The sequence below is a fragment of the Phallusia mammillata genome, chromosome 1 (assembly GCF_965637545.1).
Source record: "Phallusia mammillata chromosome 1, kaPhaMamm4.hap1.1, whole genome shotgun sequence".
NCBI classification, from domain to species: domain Eukaryota; kingdom Metazoa; phylum Chordata; class Ascidiacea; order Phlebobranchia; family Ascidiidae; genus Phallusia; species Phallusia mammillata.
Window position 1 is genome coordinate 25725914 of NC_137252.1, and position 18464 is coordinate 25744377.

General features: G+C 35.6%; 1 protein-coding gene across 1 annotated transcript; it reads left to right on the forward strand.

The window, feature by feature from the left end:
• Positions 1-21: 21 nt before the first annotated feature.
• LOC145214685 (enhancer of mRNA-decapping protein 4-like) lies at positions 22-18203 on the forward strand. Its single transcript, XM_080083269.1, has 29 exons — positions 22-194; positions 446-510; positions 801-868; positions 1007-1118; positions 1240-1339; positions 1805-1991; positions 2358-2559; positions 2714-2821; positions 6172-6281; positions 6343-6426; positions 6742-6826; positions 7316-7420; positions 7633-7855; positions 8513-8582; positions 9179-9288; positions 9440-9639; positions 10493-10672; positions 11062-11164; positions 11291-11626; positions 12056-12191; positions 12382-12478; positions 13250-13418; positions 13747-13899; positions 14115-14230; positions 14694-14859; positions 15442-15628; positions 16059-16347; positions 16549-16712; positions 17284-18203. The coding sequence occupies exons 1-29, from the start codon at positions 95-97 to the stop codon at positions 17465-17467; spliced, it is 4209 nt and encodes a 1402-aa protein (XP_079939395.1). The 5' UTR covers positions 22-94; the 3' UTR covers positions 17468-18203.
• Positions 18204-18464: the final 261 nt, after the last annotated feature.

Here is an 18464-nt window from a genome sequence, read left to right on the forward strand (position 1 = left end):
TTTAACTGAGCTATATTTTTAAATTTGTTAACTTGTTAGAATCCATTTTTAAAACTCCTAGGCTTGAATAAGGTTTGGGATATATATATTTGTCATGTCATCTGTAAATGGGTCTTCTGGCGAAGGCAGCCACCGGGACATGGCAAACACACTGAAAGAAATGCTAAAAATTAACAGCAGCTCAGCCGATTCAGGTAAAGTATTCCTTAGCACGCTTGCATTGCATTTTTATAGGAAGTTATCATTAATTTTATCATACACCAGTAGAGAAATATTTATGTTGTCGGATTGAGTTATTTAATGTCATTAAGGACGTCAGGGCATGATGTACGTAATTGTACATTTTGGTTTAAAAATAGTTGTCTAGTCGGCATGCATGTCCTTATAAGCAAAGTTCATTTTGGGGTTGTGTACTGGCATGATTACCGTAATACCTTTTTCACAGTACTCCAAACCAATCACGTCGGTTCGGGTGATGGACTTCCTACTGATCCTCTACCTAACACGGAGGTACAAAATACCGCTGTTTACAAGAAAAGTATTTGAGTCATTCCATGTTTAGGTGTTACTGGTTTAAATTAATTAGAAGACCCATTTTTAGGAATGAATCATGTGCAGTATAATTTTCTTTTAATAATTATAATATGTGTTGTAAAGATAACTATTAAACAAAAATGGAACTAAAATGGCTTTGCTTTATTAATGGTTTTGTGTTTTGAATTAGCAGTTTCTGATTGTGTATTATTTGTGTTTACCCAAAATATCACATACCAGTGGTGTTGTTTTTGACACTGTTACAGGAAAACACATGCTCGGCTGCTGGTGATACATCCTCAAATGACCAAAACAACTCTGACCATCAAACAATGTATGTTAAAATGTTACATATCACTGCTGAATAATTTGGTATTTTTTTCTGAATTGTGTTGTAATTATGATACACTCATCACCTGTGTAGAGGTTTAATGTTGTACGTAAACTCACATGTTTTAAACTATTTGCTCAGTTTTATGAAAGATTTGGAAGACGGGCAAAGCGCCTTTCTTCATGGCAAAGAGACCACTATTGTAGCCAGTCCTCAATCTGAAATTGATAGTGAGGTTCCTGCAAGCAACAAAGTAAGTCTTCCACATATCCACTTACCTTTTTTTCTTGCCCTTACTAATTTGTCGTAAGTTTATAAACTTTCTTTTGGTTTGTATACGATCAAACACAAATTCTTTTGTTTTGGTGCTGCAGGTTAAAGTAAACACAATAACGAAGTTTGACTGGGAACACAAATACTACACAGGCAGCCTTATATCAGTAACTGACACCTACATTGCATACAGCATAAAAGGTAAATCATTTAATGTCAATAACCTTTTGTATTTTCCTTTTACAAGTTATAAATTATATCGACTATGTTTATCTGTAAGTAGTCAAAAACTTTTTTTAAACAGAACAATGATGTTCCCAAATAGATGAAAAAAATGGCCTGCCTTATTATTCATTCATTTTGTCAAATGCACATGCCGCCATCACTAATATGAGTGGCCATGCCAGTTACACCCATTTTTAACTACTTTAGTCACATAAAAGATTTATAAAATGGTGGCGTGGCATAAAAACGATAGACTAAAAGGTGCACAGGCAATGACATTAGTTTGAAAATGTTAGTTTATTAGAGTTTAAAGTTTGAATCCTAATAAATTTAAGTTTAAATTTCTTCATAGTGCTCCAAAGCATCCTAAAGGCATTACTCTTTCATTTCACTCATTTGTTTTAACCCATTACAACTAAGTATTATTACCAACCACTACAGGTCACACAGCCCATTCAGTGAGAGTGATCAACCGACACAACTCATCGGATCGCGTTTTATTGAAGGGCTTTACTGGTGTAGTTTGTGACGTTGCATTCTCCTCACCATGTTCTAATACAGTGGCGGCTGTGGACTCATTTGGAAATCTCATCGTCTGGCAGCTCAATGAACTGTCTGGAAACATTGTGTATCCTTTGTTTGTTTTGTTGTAAACACAAATTGTGAAAAAAATGAAAAGAGAAGGGTTCAAGCGTTGAATTTAAAAACCAGTAATTTTTTTTATCTATATCATTTCAAAGAATAATAAACAGTCTTTGCGATTTATAATTGTTTTAATGTAGAACTAAAAAAATGCTGGTTTAAATGCAAAGCAAAATTGAGAACATCCCAAGTTTCCATTATTAAACTTCAAATATATCCTTTTGGTACATAAATTATGCAGTTTTCTTTTTTGTTTTAATGTCTAATCAAGACCTTCAAATGTCTATTTTTTGCATGTAATAAGTTTCTAAGGGACATGCCATTTTACTTCTTAACCACCACAATTCACCAGTGCTGAGCGAATGATCCATATTGAAGCAGAAACAACAGGTACTTCTTCTGAGTCAAGTACATACAGAGTTGTATGGATTCCCTGTGTGAACTTCGACAGCAAGGGTAGTAGCATAGATGAAGGTGGAAATTCTTTCGGCGACTCGACAAAAAATGATGACAGTGATACACAAAAACTTCTTGCCTTGTCATATGGAAATATAGTAAGTTTGAACACTAAAAAAGTAGGTTCTAGCCTTATCTTGGCATCCAGCAGCCTAATTTGAAATCCTACATATAACAGGTTTTTGGTCAATTTATACTTCATTAGTTATAAAAAACCCTATTTTTTGTTTACCAATACTGTATTTACTAAAGGCAGAAGTTTGGGATCTAGACAGTGCCTTTGTTGTTGCCAAATCTAATGAAAAAGTTCAACGTTCTCAGCTTCCACAAGTGTTTGTGACGTTCGATGACCATCAAGCAGTAAGTTACATTTCAAGTATATTCTGTGCTCTGGTTAAACTAGTCATGTGGTTCCAAACTTTTTTTCCACAAATTCCCTCCCTTACAAATTCAAAACAATTTCATTCCTCCCCAATAGACTACACAGTAGATGCTAAACCACGGAAAGTTTAAGTCTTTTATTAACTTTATAGCTCATATTCCCAGAGCTTAAGTATCTTTTTACAAACCACAGCATGTACAAATTAAAGTAGTTCCTCCCCTTAAGTTTGAAAACTACTCCCTGGTTGGGAATCACTGAACTAGTTTATGTAATAACAACAATATTTGGTAAACATCACTTTATGATATTTGGAGCACAAAAATTAAAATGGCTTGTATGCAAAAGGATTGAACAAAACTTTGGCCACATTGAATCTATTAACAATAGATCACCTTTTGCTAAAAACAGGAAAAATTATTTTCTCCATTGAACTATATACCTTTTAATGACACAAAATGTGGTGGTTATAGTTAGCCATGAAATAATGTAAACTATTAAAATAGTGCACATTAAATGTCTTTTTGACTTGATTGAGATGTGATATGATAGCCACCAATTCGATACTTGATTGTTTACTATCGTTTTTTTACCACTTAATCACTCATAAATTTGACAGCTATATGATGAAGCACATGACTAACAAAACATGAGACATGCCATGTAGGAGGGGTGAAATTGTTTGTTGATTGTCTAGTTGCATTTAATGCATGCCAAGTTTTGTCTAGCCATTTGTTTATTCATTAGTCAAAGTGGAAATTTTGCAAAACTTGTCTGTGGGTTATGCAAGTGAGCATGACACTAAATTTTCATGGAAACTTCTCGGCTAAAATTTGTTAAGCCTTTTTCAAAAAATAGTATGTAGTTACTAAAACAAGTAATATACACAAGTACGACTTAAAATTGAAGAAATAAAAAAAAAAACATGCAAAAAAATTTGTTAATTATGGGTCCCCTTCCTTGAAGGGGACACATCTTGATTTTACTCGATTTCTTTTTTTTTTTTTTCTTTTTTTTTCTTCTTTTTTTTTTTCTTCCCTGAAGTTTGTCCACCCCATTTTGCCCTGAAATGTTTGATGGATTTGGATGAAACTTTCACAGATGGTAGATATAGTTGTGTAGATGTGCCATCTGCTTCGTTTGTCATGATAACCCCAGTATTTACCCCGCTAGACCCCAAAATGTAAAATGTGGTTTGTGCGCACCACAAACGTTAGTTTTGTGTGATGTTATAAAGACAACTACATATGGTACTCATGTTTAAGGATTGCTTGGTGAACGTGTTTGCGGATAGCAGTCAAGGGGGTTGTTCACAGCCTTGTGACGTCATAAGTCATTAGGTTGTTTGTTAAAACGCCCCCTAGTGGTCAAAATTGAAACATTGGCCAATTTGGACAAAATTTTACAGGATTGTTGTTTGGGTCATCTTGTGACGTCATAAGTTATTACGGTTGTTGGTTAAAACGCCCCCTAGTGGTCGAAATTGAAACATTGGCCGATTTGGACAAAATTTTACAGGATTGTTGTTTGGGTCATTGCAGTTTCATATTTTCAACATTAGGGTGAAGAACCCCATCAGTTACCCCACTAGCCCCCTAAAATGGGTGAATATTTAAACAGGGTCGGAATTGGCTGAAATTTGGATAGCTTGTATAATTTGCCATTTACAATTGATGATTGTTGTGTTAAAACCTGTAGCCCCAGCATTTACCCCACTAGCCCCCTAAAATGGGTGAATTTTTAAACAGGGTTGGATTTGGCTGAAATTTGGATAGCTTGTACAATTTGCCATTTACAAATGATGATTGTTGTGTTAAACCCTGTAGCCCCATCAGTTACCCCACTAGCCCCCTAAAAAGGATAAATTTTTTAAACAGGGTCGGAATTGGCTGAAATTTGGATAGCTTGTACAATTTGCCATTTACAAATGACGATTGTTGTGTTAAACCCTGTAGCCCCAATAGTCACCCTGCTAGCCCCCTAAAATGGGTGAGTTTTTAAACAGTGGGCAATTGTTGGAAATGTTATGCCATTTATAGGTATCGATTGTTGTGTTTTACTTCTTTGTTTTAAACTAGACAAACTTTAAACAATGCTTGAATTGAGTCGATTTGTATAGTTTGAACTTTGCATAGCATGACTATTTAATCCTAGTACCAATCACAGTGTTTTACTTTACAACACCAAAGTTTCTTATGGTTATCTCTTGAAATGCAGTGTTTACAACTTTGCATGTGTGGGGACCCATGAGTTTCTGCCTGCAGAAACAACTAACGTTTTAAAAGACGGTGGCAAATATGGGACCCAATATAAAATAAGTGAAGGAATTATATTTATGTTTTAAAATAGATCATAGTGTATGTGCAAGGGCAATATGTGCTAAGCCACCCTTCTAGTTATATTTTTACAATCCAGAGATTTTGTCCAACTGCTCTAAATTAATCTGAATCAGTGGCGTATCCAAGGGGGGGGGGGGGGGGTTTGGGGGTCCGGACCCCCCCCTTTTCAAAAAGTTGTGCGTAAATTAAATAGGCCAAAATCGTTCCGTTTACCACTGCGTGATAACAGGGAGTCGTTATCTCAAAGACGCGAGCCTTCAATCTCTTGTATTCGCTTGTTATCTAATCGCCAATTGTGACGTAACAAAGGTTTAATAAGGAGGTTTATGCGCTAACAATCGGAAAGTTACGTTCCGGCTAGGACGCTGGTAGCAGTTTCTTGCTAAGTGTAACTGCACTAAGTGCAACATATCAAACTGTTTTTGCATTTGAACAATGTAAAAGTGTTAAAAACGTGTAATGTTGTGTTGCTTTGATCCGCCAAACACGTAATAGTTTGTCAAAAACATTAGATCGATGTAAATCGAGTTATGTTATTAGGGTAATTTGGTGCTTACCAGGCACAATTTATGCCTTCTGCCGTTACCACCTTTAGTGCATTCGTGACTTTGCGCAACTTAACAGTAGGATTACCGCTTCAGCAAGAGATTTAGTTCTTTACAAATTGGACCCTGTGTTTTTAAGCAACGATTTTGATTACGTGACAGTAACGGTTATTTTGCAGCTGCAGTTTGGCTGAGTAAGCTAGATAGCAGCGGCAAAATCACAAAACTACAAAGCTTTTGCTAAAATAAAATTACCTGTTCTTCCTGTCAATTAAATGGGTAGAGATACCGCCAATTTGGAAAAAGTGCTTTGCCGCATAACGCGTCGTTCTGAACGACGTGTGACGTCATAATGACGTCATTAGGGATTTCCCCCAAAAAAATTTTTGGACCCCCCCCTTTAAAAATTTCTGGATACGCCCCTGATCTGAATGTTTTCTTCTGTAGGATATTAGTGACTGTGAACTTTCACCCATTGGAAATGTTCTAGCCACTGCATGCTATGATGGATATGTAAAATTTTGGCAGATCGATATTGAAGACACTGCTCCACCAGCGTAAGATAAAACAACAACAAATTTATTTTCACAGTCAAAATCTGATTTTTTTGTTATGCAGTTGCTTACATTCTTGGAAACCACATGGCGGCAATCCAGTATCTGCAGTTAAATTTGTCGACAACAAACAAAAACCTGCATTAAGGTAGTTTTATTCACATACATTCAACGACAATATAGTCTTCTATCTAGAAGTACAAATAAAATATACATAAAAAAAACATAGCTAAAGTTGTGAAATTTTTATCTATACATTTGTTTGAACATTTTTACTAAAGGTTTTACATTTGATACCTGTTTATATCTTAAAATTTGTTCAAAAAAAGGACAAAATAATATTTGCGTTCTCAAAATCAGTTACTTTTTATGCCAAGTAATTGCTATATTTTAAGGATGTATTTGAATTATATTAAGCTTTTCGTTCTTGGGTGCATTTCTAAACCAGGACTATTTGCTTTAGTGTGTATTGGAGGTTTCTGCTGACTGGCTGCGACAGAAACAGTGAATTGAAACTTTGGTGTGCAATTTCCTGGGATTGTTTGCAGGTGATTTATTTGTCACGTCCATCAACTATTGAACTGTTTGTGTAATGTTAACTTCTAATGGAACCCAGATTCACAATGTTTGGCTGCTTGTAAAAATGTTCAAAGTTTTGAATCTAAACTTTAGGATATGATCATAAATTGCTGCTTATATCATGTACCAGAAACATTTAATATATTGATTTTCGGAAGTAGTGCTATGTAAAAATTATTTGCTTTCCTGAGAATGCAATAGCCCAAAGAGAATGCAATATTTTGTTAAGTCCCAAAGTAGTGTTGTGGGAGACCATCACTTCTTAAAGTTGAACAAACACTACATTGCATTTTTCCTACTTGTCTGTTTGTGTTTTATGTCAAATTGAAACTTGAAATTTGCAAAGAATATGTTGGATTAATCCAAAAATTTTGCCATTAAGTTTTTAAAACTCCTAGCTAGATCCTTTTTGATTCTGTATTAAATGTTTAATTGCTTGCAACAGTTTTTATGTTTAGTTGATCAAGTTTGCACCATCCAGTCCTGCCCATGCTTTACCTGAACTCAATCTTGTACTGAATTTATCTGCAGACTATGTTGTGCTTACTGACATCAATCGAAAGGCAAGAACTGCAAAAATTCCTTTTTAAATACATTTTCATTTTGGTTATAAATAACTTTAATTTTTTATATTAATGGTATAACGTTTAATTTTACCTTTACTATCGCAAACTTGCACCGGACAAATTTGCAGTGTCAAACAGCTAATATATTTTTGTGCTTCTATAAATAGTTTAACTCAGCTAACAAATATACTTCATTTATTTTACAACAGGTCTTGTATGTGATGCAAATGCAAAATGTACAAGATGAAACAGCACAAGTTGCATCAGTGGCACAATTTCAACTCAAATCACCTCTACTGAGTGTAGCCTTTGTTGATGCCAAACTATGCAAGTTCAAGAATGTTCCCAATGGTGTAGAAGAAATTGTTGAAAAGGCAAAAGTTCTTGATGAATCATTTGATGAGGAAGAAGATGAACATAAATCACAAGATGGTGATTACAATGTTTGTGTTAAAATTGTCCTATTTTAACTACTGTATCTCAAAGTGATGCACTGAAGTTTCCATTGGTCCATTTTGTCAATGTTTCCAATTAGGCCTAAACTTTTTTTAAAATTCGGCCTGGTTCTTAGGCCTCAGGGCTGAATATTTGGTTTTTGGTCCAAACTTTTTGAGGCAAGTTTGTTACATCACTTTCAAGTATCTTTTACATCTTTAACTGTGGTAACACTTTTTTTACACTTCTGCTTAAATGTGTAACTTCATTTTGCATCCTTTCCTCAGAGCAAATTATTATTTCAGTTTTTCTCTGATCTTGGTTTCTGCCTTTGATTTTGTCAAGAAAGAGTGAATAAAACTAATTCCAAATCACACAAATAGTGAATAGATATTAGTTCATCCATAGGGTTTCACATGCATTGTTTGTTTAAAATTAAGTAATATATGCACCAAATTGTTAAATAAGATCAAGTACATATAAGTCAGTTAAATATAGAAAAGCAACCTAAATTTGATGTTACTTAATAATAGTTAAATATAGATTACTGATGTATTTTGTAAAAAAGTATAACTCGGACCCAAATTTTGTTAAAAATCTTATTCCACATATTCACAGAAATTAACAGTAATATTATCATAATTCAATTTTCAGAAACAGAAGAACCCACAGATGTGAAGAAATTGGATGGAGTGTTGATCAAGCTATTGGCAATTCAATCAAAGTATGTTGATTGAGAATTTATGTTTTTCATTTGATCAATGTTTCTCTTCATCAAATGCATTTTTTTGAACAAAAATCTAGTTATGTAAAGAAAATACATTGCTAGGTTCTCAAGTTAATTTTAACCATATGTTTAGTTTGTATAATTTGCAATCCCTGTAATATCGTGACGCCATCACTATTAAGCATCAGGAATGAGCCAAATTTGTCATGAATGTAATTTTTATGAAGTCACTTTTAGATAGCAATAAATCAAAGTCAAATCTTGCATTATTTTGAAATAAGCTATTGCTGCCAGGCATAATGTATGACCAAGTATTGCTCATCCAGCAGTTTTATTGTAAACAATCGACGTTTCGACGTCCTATACAAGACGCCTTCATCAGGATAATGACATAACTTGCAGGACAAATTATACAAGACGCCTTCATCAGGATAATGACATAACTTGCAGGACAAATATTTGTCCTGCAAGTTATGTCATTATCCTGATGAAGGCGTCTTGTATAGGACGTCGAAACGTCGATTGTTTACAATAAAACTGCTGGATGAGCAATACTTGGTCTTGCATTATTTTGTTTTGAAATATGTTTGCAGGAGTTTGCAAAGCTTGGATGTTCGATTTATCTCAAATGAGAGTGGTGCAAATGAAGGTGGCATCAGTCACGACACTTTAAGCACCTACAACACTATTTCTGATGATATAAGTAAGTTTTTTCGTGCAAAATCTACCAAAATTTTGTTTGTCAATATTACACAAAAAAATAGGCGTCCAGAAAAAAGCGTTTTTTGGTATTGTAAAGGTTGTATAGAATGCCTAATGCAAAAAGTGAAACTAATAAAAAACATAATTTACAGAGGACACTGTAAGTTTGAGCAGCGCTGATGAAAATCTTTTCCAACCAAGCAAATCTGAAGATCTGCCCGAGCAGGAACCAGTTGTCAGTGTTAATGGATCACTCAGTGACCTGATTGCTTCACATTCTTTTAACTTAATGGAATCACACGAATACAAGCCAGATTTCCAAGAGGAGCGTAAAGATTCAAACCATGATGATGTAAGTTTGGTTGCAAAGCATGTAAAATTGTAGATCATATGGGATATAGCTGTGGGTGAATTTAGAAAAATCAGAGAAGCTTTAATAAATATAGTTTAAAAGTTTGCAAATCACTAACATAAACGAATTTCTTTTGACTGGTTTTGGAAGGATGAGGAGTGCAATGTAGTTTTAAGTTTTCAACACATTAATCAGAGTCAACATAGCATAAAACAAATTCTTCTTGTAATCCAAGAGTTTCAACAAAACTATTGCCATCTTCAGTAAAATATTGTAAGCCAAGCCAAACATCATGTTAAATACCAATAAACAGGACAGAGAATCAGTAAGATTCATGGTGGTGCAATGTTATTATGGGTCACCTTCCTTGAAGGGGGCGCATCTTGATTTCACTCAGTTTTTTTTCTTTTTTCTCCGGTGAAGTTTGTCCATGCACTTTTGGCATGAAATCTTTGGTGAATTTGAATGAAACTTTCACAGATGGTAGATATAGTTATGCAGATATGCCATTTGCTTTGTTTGACTTGATAACCCCAGTATTTACCCCGCTAGACCATAAAGTGTAAAACGTTTTTGTATGTTGCTGCGCACCACAAACGAAAGATTTCTGTGGTGTACTGCAAAAAACAAAACATTTGTATCGTCTGTTTCATTGATGCTTTCTCACAAATAACCCTATAAATGTTTTATTTGAACATACTAAACTAAATTGTTATGTTATTGCATAACAAAAAACACAGACAGAAAGGTTCAGTTTAGTATGAATATTATCCAAAATTGGAATCGACTGTAATGAGCGCATGTTGGTTCAGGACGATTTCTGTATAAGCACAGTTTTTATGTTTATTTGAAGACAATCGTTGCGAATCAGACACCGACATCACCAGAAGCTTCAATTCCTCTTCATTCTCTTCCTCACTCATCAACACAGGAAAAGTCAGTTGCTCCTGATCTTACTCGATCTGTGTCCCCCTCTCCTCAGCAACCTCCAGTTCTACTCACTCCTGATGCATTTATGGCTCCTATGAAAAGTGTAAGTTGGTATTGTTTGCTGCATTTATAAAATTTATTTTGAAGAGTATCCCTTCAAAATAAATTTTATAAATGCAGCAAACAATAGCATCAACAGAATTATGTCTTGCTTTTAATTTAGGCTGAGAATAGTGCCCAGTTTTTATGCATAGTGCTTATTCCGAGTACAAAGTAATTTTAAATGTTTGACCAAAATTGCTAAACATCATGTAATCATAAGCACAAAGTTTAACAAAATCTAACAAAAAAAAAAAAATCAATTTAGGGAAATATGGCGATGTATGTTTTACGTCATGCATGTGTGGACTTGTTGTAGATCATAGGTCATGCTTGGCCAAACAGAACTCTTGGAATTTTTATATCTATTATAAGAATGACATAATTTTGCAGCCAAACAATCCTGTACAATCAACAAACACCAGTTTTACTGCAGTCACTCCTTACAGCAACAGGGAAGAATCTTATTACCAACCCAGCCAAGATCTTCTACTTGGTTAGTACTGCAAACCTAGCATCGTTTTATGTTACCCAATGTTAACATGGTTTGTTCCTACTAAAATTAAGTCTTAGCAAACCAATTGTTTATTGCTAACATCCGGAAGTATTTTTCATTATCTAGGCTCCATGTCGAGAAACCCTTTATCCAACATGGTCCTAAGCCCATCAACAGTTGCATCCGAAGTTCCTCCCATGATGATTCCTCCTGAAGCAGATGATCCAGCTACTCCTCCTTCTTCCCCTGTCCTCCCGCGTGCCTCCTCATCACCAGCAAGAGCCGATCCTCTTCCTGTAGCCAGGACTCGATCAGTGAAGTCTCCTGATCTGATCTCTTCCACTTCCACACAGGATGGAGATCAGAACAAAGAGCTGAATGATCTGGCATCTAACAATCAACCTTCATTGTCTCACAGTCACTCGAGTTTGCTTAGCATGGGATTCGCTGCTTCTGCTTCAGGTATAAACCCTTTTAACAAATAAACTGGATTTGATTCAGCTTGTACTGTTAGCTTTTCTAAAAATTGCTATTTTGTATTACGCAATGTCAGTTTAATGAAAAACAATTAAAACATGCTAGTGTGGGGAAAACACCCAGTTGTCGCACTAGCACATATTTTTGAGTTTGCCTCAAAAAGCTGAACTGACCTACAATTCCATAGTACTAAATATGTAGATTTTAGTACATCTCATAGACGTTTTCTTCGTTTTGAATGGCATTAGTGTCTGCAAGTATCAACCGTTATATTAAAAAATGGACTGCTATTCTACATTCCCGCTTCGGTTTAGCTTTTTTGGCTATTTCTGCCATGGTCGTGTCTGATTTGTAAACACAGCCCTTCAATTTTCCTTCTTTTTGCTTAAGAAATGTAACGCTATTTCCTTGTAGGATCTGGATCGCATGTTTCTTCTGCACCTATGGATTCATTCCCTCCTATTCTGATGCAAACCTCATCCGGAGGTCAAACTGGGACATCATGGCCCAAAGCTCCTGACGTCACAATGTCACGTTCAATGTCATCCAGGTTTCTAGTACAATATGCTTTATATATATATTTTTTTTCACGGGGTTCGAACCCAGGACACTCCCGGGGACGAATCCCGATCAAGGTTTTTTTTATGTCTGTATGTGGGCCAGGCGCGCGTGACCAATCGGCCAAGTTCCTGCCCACTGCTTTATATATTTGCCGCAACGTAATTTTTTTTTCTGTGTAGATCACCACCAGGTGGCAGTATGCAGATTAATCTTGAACCATCTGTACAACAAGAGATTCCACCTCAACAAGTTGATGAAGTGCAACAACCAATTGAGGTTAATACAGCAAAACTAATATGATGTCATTAGTAACTTTCGGTTTCCACCGGGCCATACACTACACTCGCCTTACAAATGTTCATAAAACATGAAAAAAACATAAAAGACACGACTTGTTAGATGTTTTACTTTTCAGTGCAAGTAAATTCGTGTATGACTCTTTAATGCACATTCAATAATTTATAAGTTGCGCAAGGCGAAAAATATTTCACACACAACGTGGCTTGTGTTTTTAAAGGTGTGTTAAAATATTACGTTTCATTGGTCGACTGTGAAATCAGCTTTTGATTTCATACAAAAAAAGTTCGTTCATACAAAAAAATCTGTCGAATTCTCAAAAAAATCGGGGACGAAACCGTAACATCATCACGGCATATTCGGCCGAAATGTTTCGGCCTACCGAGACTTTGATGCATGACTAGTGTCTATGTTTCCTAATACAGGGGTCGACATCCCCTGAAACGCGTGCCAACGTTGCCAGAAGGCAGACCAAACGATTAGCAAATTCATGTTCAAGCATTTTTACCTCAGTTTGTTATGATGTAATAGTCTTAAAATCCAGTCTATGCACGCACGAATCAGTCTGCTCTTGAAAATGATTAAAGTCAGCCGACGCAAACCACTGTTGCACACAAAATTGTTAACATGCGAAGTCATTATGATTTTTAACAAAACAAGTATATTGGCATGCGGCGTTCAAAAAATTACCAAGCTTCGCTCTGAACTTGCAAAGTCAGTAGGATTATCTTTTGTGTTTATTGTCTGCAGCCGAGACCTGCACTGGACGTCCAAGAACTTGTTCGAATTCTCACCGAGCTTCGACATCAGCAACGTGACCTGCTAAACGACCACCAGAGGGAGCTACAGACCATGACCAAGAAACAGAGTCAAGTACAGAAACAAAACGACACATCTCTGAAGCGATCTGAGCAACAAGGTATCGTGGGGAAAAATTGATTTATCTTTACTGATCAAAGCAACGAAGTTTTAAACAACATTCAATGTAGCGCTTTTAAATCTGACTTGGTGAAAATATTGAAAAATATCAGTAGTTTGTAACTGATTACATTTAACGTTTTTTACCAATAACTAAGTTACGCAAAGAGCAATTAGCCCCTAAATGACCTAAGACTATTTATTTTCTGAAGTGTTAAAGTTTTGTTAACTGAGTAGAAAAAAAACTATAAATAAATAAAAACATAAAAAGTTTGTTTCGAGTGAAATTTGTTAATCTAAAAATCCATACAATGCATATTTTTTAACAGGCGACAGACTGGAAAAGTCTCTAAAATCTGTGTCGGAAAATCAACGTCGCATGTTGAACGACATGAAGGCTATGCAAACTGGTGTGACCGAAGCTACAGCAAATAAGATAGGCAGGGTTATCAAGACTGAAATCAAGCAGTCCGTTTTACCAGGTAGGGCTGTATGACAATGACACAAGGTGATGTCTATAGGTGTGTTTTGGTCCTGTTACATTATGGTAAAATACGAACTTTTTAGTGGTAGAAAAAAAAAGAAATTTTTTTATGCACCTTTTATTAAAGGCTGATTGGTTAAGTGCTTATTTAAAGAGGTATTTTTGGGTAAAGTTTTTACCGTTAGACGCTACCTAACAAATGTGTCGCCTCAGGATTGGCTGGTAGCCTCGAACCCATCAAGGAACAACTGAGTCAGTCGGTTGTCCAGAAGCTTACTGCAACTGATCACGTGATGAAAGAAAACATTGCAAAATTGGTGAAATCGAAGGTGAAAAATTATTAAAAACAAATTGGCTTAATTAATTTAAAAGGTTGCCATAAAGTTTACGTTTACATTTGCTAAAGACTACGTACCAAATACGTAACAGTTTTAAGATGAAAATGATTTTTGTGTTACTTCCGAAACGATTTGCAAATTTCGTTTTTTACCTACAACGATGTCCTGATACTTGCCGAAAATTGGATAAAACTTACGGATATTTACAAAAAAGTAATGAAACTTATAGATACTTACCTAAAAGCGAGTAAAGATTGTTAATGTTTGACTAAAAATAGCAAAACTTATAGAGACTTGCCTAAATATAATAATAAAGATTGTAAATATTTACCTAAAAAAGTTACAAGATTTATAGATATTTACCTGAAAAGTAAATGTGATTTATGAATATTTACCAAAACGTAATGATTAAAAAACAAAAAAACTGAGTTCACGTGTGAATATACTTGTGTAGGAAATGGTGGACAGCATTGCAGCAAGTACAGCGAAATCCCTTCATGGACAAATCGTCAGCAGTCTTCCTGAGATTCTCTTCAATGCTGTTGTTCCACCCGTCGAACGATCAAGTCAAGCAATGTTCCAACAACTGGCGGAAACCTACAATAGGGGAATGCAAGAACGTATGCTATTGCTTTGTTTGTTATTCAGGGTTGTAAGTGAACCTGGAATTGCCCAAACCCGGTTTTTAAACGAAGCCCAAAAGTTCTTTGAACTGTGGCAAAAAGAGTGTGAAGATAGGCCTGAGCCTTGACCGAAAAGCCTTTTTTGCCGATTTGTGTGCAGTACATCTAAAAACGGCACTGTAAAACGTCTTGTTACCTTGCGCAGATCGAAACACAATAAACCATAGGAATTTTATTCTCGCCTTCGATGAACACGAAAGATTTATTTTGTGTTCTAACACGCGGTGAATAATTTATTTCAAAGTAAACCTTTATTCCTCATTCGAATCGCACATTGAACGCAGGTTATTTTTCTCCCTCTTGTTTGCATTTTTATTACTCATTTAACGTTTCTGACTACTTAAAATGCTGAGACAATGAAACCTAGTTAAATTCCACACACAAAATTTTAAGAGAACTACAAACAAAACACGTCTTCAACTTCAATTATGTTAAAATTTAGCTAACCTGCGCCAACATAATACGTGAAAATAATTTCTGGTGAAAATGCATTTTAACAAATCTCAAATTTTTGTGAAGTTGTGGCAAAAATGGAGAAGCAACTTCAGTATCGCTTGAAACCTGAACAAGACCGTCTGCAGAATCTCATCAAGGAATCGTTCGATGCCACAAGTCAACTGCAAGCTGCAAGTAAACGTCTTTCATCGGACGTTGCGAATGTTTTGCAAAAACAAATTCCTGCTGAAGTAGAGAAATCGCTTACCAGGTTAGATGGTTAAAATTCTTGTCAATTCCTGTTGTATAGTGTACCTTATAACTCATATGACCCACTGGATTGTTTTTGGCCCTACCCTAAACCTGTAGTTTTCAAGTTTCCTTTGCCTTGAAATGAAGAAAAATATGTAAGTCCGAATAGCACAAACATAGCGTTTTTATCGAAAGCTGTACTCTAGACTTGGGATTACAGTGCATTTTTATGCTCAATGGTTTAATTTAAATGCTAAGTTTTTTTAAAAAAACAGTTTGCTGATCTGTCATAATAAATATGATAAAATATAACTGAAGTGTGTATGAAGAACTCCCTGCATCCTTGAAAATTACGAAAGGAATCGGTTCCATTCATTTCAAAAGCGAATCCTACATACCCTTTAGAATCAATACTTCAGTACCATTACAATACTTCCATCTACACACAGATGCGAGGAACGTATTACCAATAGTGTTCTGGAGGCTGTCAAAAAACAACAGCAGTCAGCATTCGCCGAACAAACTAAAGCAATAGGTGACGTGGTTCGTGGAATCGTCACTGCCACCCTCGATGACAAGCTGGCAGCGTCAGGTGACAGTAGCACCTTGGCACCTGGCACATCGCCGGTAGCAGGAGCCCTTGGTTCTCGTCCACAAAGTAGGGCCAACATTTTGGACCAACAACAGCAGATTCTTAAGTTATTGCAACAAGGAAACGTTAACACTGCATTCCAGACGGTATGTTGAACTCATTTATAATAGCGAACACGCTTTGGATGGTTTAAATCTAAACTAAATTGCTTACCTAGAGCTGGTCTTTTTCAATACAGGTCTAAAACCAGGCATTTTGTTCATGAGTTTCCAATGGGTCAAATGTGCCGTTGAAAACAGTTTTTTTACGTATGTTTTTCAACAAAGTAACAGGAAATATGTTTTTAGGCTTTGACGGCTTCTGATCTAAACCTTGTGATGTATGTTTGTGAAACTGTGGATCCGTCTGTGGTGTTTGGAGTGACACCTTGTCCGTTACAGCAACCAATACTACTATCTCTAATACAACAACTATCTAGCGATCTTACGACTAAAACTGAAATCAAATGGAAGTAAGTTTTTGTTTGTATCTCTTAAAGCAAATCTACTCTTGCTCCGTATGTAAATTTTATACGTTTTTGTAAAGATGTTTAAAATCAACAAATGTTCTTTGCCTCCGACATTGAAACATTGCATTAGTTTCATGGATGCTTGGCCGGTTTCTATAGTATTACTCTATAGCCAACAAACACTTTAATTATATTTATTTATTATGTTTTATACAATACTTTTAACTTTAGAATTAGAATCACCCACCTCGTTGCTTGGTGAATAAAGATTTTAATAAACCTTATATGTCTATCATGAAAAACAAGTCATTCGTCCTTGAGTTTTTAAGGTAGCCTTGCGAAAATAAATTTGTTTTTCAAGAACTTGCGATTTATACTTCGAAACCGAAACCAATTTTAACTGTAGTTTTGCAACGATCCCAGCCATTTACCAAGACGTAAGTGCCAAAAATGTTGGTGATGCGCAGATCTTGTTTTGCTTCATTGCCCCAAACAAAATTCTGTTTGAATAGTGAATTTGAAGTTGAATTTTTATTACGATTACTGTTTCGAAACAAGTGTTTTTTTGCAACAGGTATCTGCAAGAAGCGGTAATGAACCTTGATCGCCGCCACCAGGTGACGCAAGAGTACATGCATAGCGTGTTAAGTGCCCTTGTGCAGAAATTGCAAACTTGCGCTCAAGGACCGCTTGAAACGCCATCACTTGCCAAAGATCTTAAAATGCTTTCCATGGCTGCTCAGTCTCTCATGAAGTAAAGGATCCTACTGTGAACTCATTTCAAAGGACTTGCGCCACAAGAACGGTAGAACATAGTGTCCACCCTGGGCGTTGAAAACGTTGTTGGGAATACTTGTTTGAAATTCAGTATTTGGAATTTTGCAATGTGCTTCAATGCAATAGCGAAAAATTTGCAACGGTGCAACCTTAAATGTTTTTAGTTAGGTAAACTACTAAGAAAAATGTATAACTGGAGCGACAGAACGATATTGTGCCTTACCTATTCCAAAACTAAATACAATAAGTTGTTATGGTGCTCTATCGTGTACTACCTATAACTTTAAAGCAATATAACATTGTGTAATTATCCAGTGGACCATTTCGACCAGCAGTTTATGTGCCAATCATCAACTTTCGTTTTGTTAATATGCTGTGGTGTCTGTAAATCGGCTAAGTTGGACAATTGTTTTCCTTACAGCCAACAACGTTTGTCATAAATGCAGCCATGTGCATGTAGCGCTGGTTGCAAGAATTAGGGTAGACCATTATCTTCTATGAAACATATTTCGTTTTACTGTTCGTTTTCTTTGATTTTTGCTAGTAGACCCGATTTGTTGTGCTGGAACAGCATTTTCATTCATTTCGTTTCCTGCAACTCCCTGTTTTATGCGAAACCATTTTCTAGACTTTTGAAAACTTTACCGGTTCAGGCGCTATTTCCTTCTCGTGTCGACCTTCATAAATTTCGGTTCAAAACATGCTTTTATTCATTCACTTCAGTATGGTTATGTGGTTTTTTCAAACAGAATTGGATAGTAAGGCGATCTAACACAGGGACTCGTAACTTTTTTTCTTATTTTATCTAGAAAACATGTTGTAATTTTCTCATGGCCCACTATTCTGATCATAAGGTTCCTTCACTAATGCTTATTGTAACACATACACGTGTTGTTTTAGATAGTGATTTAATTTATTATAAACTTACAGATGAACTCAAAAAAAGGTTCTTTGTCAAAAAAACTAAGTAAGACTTTT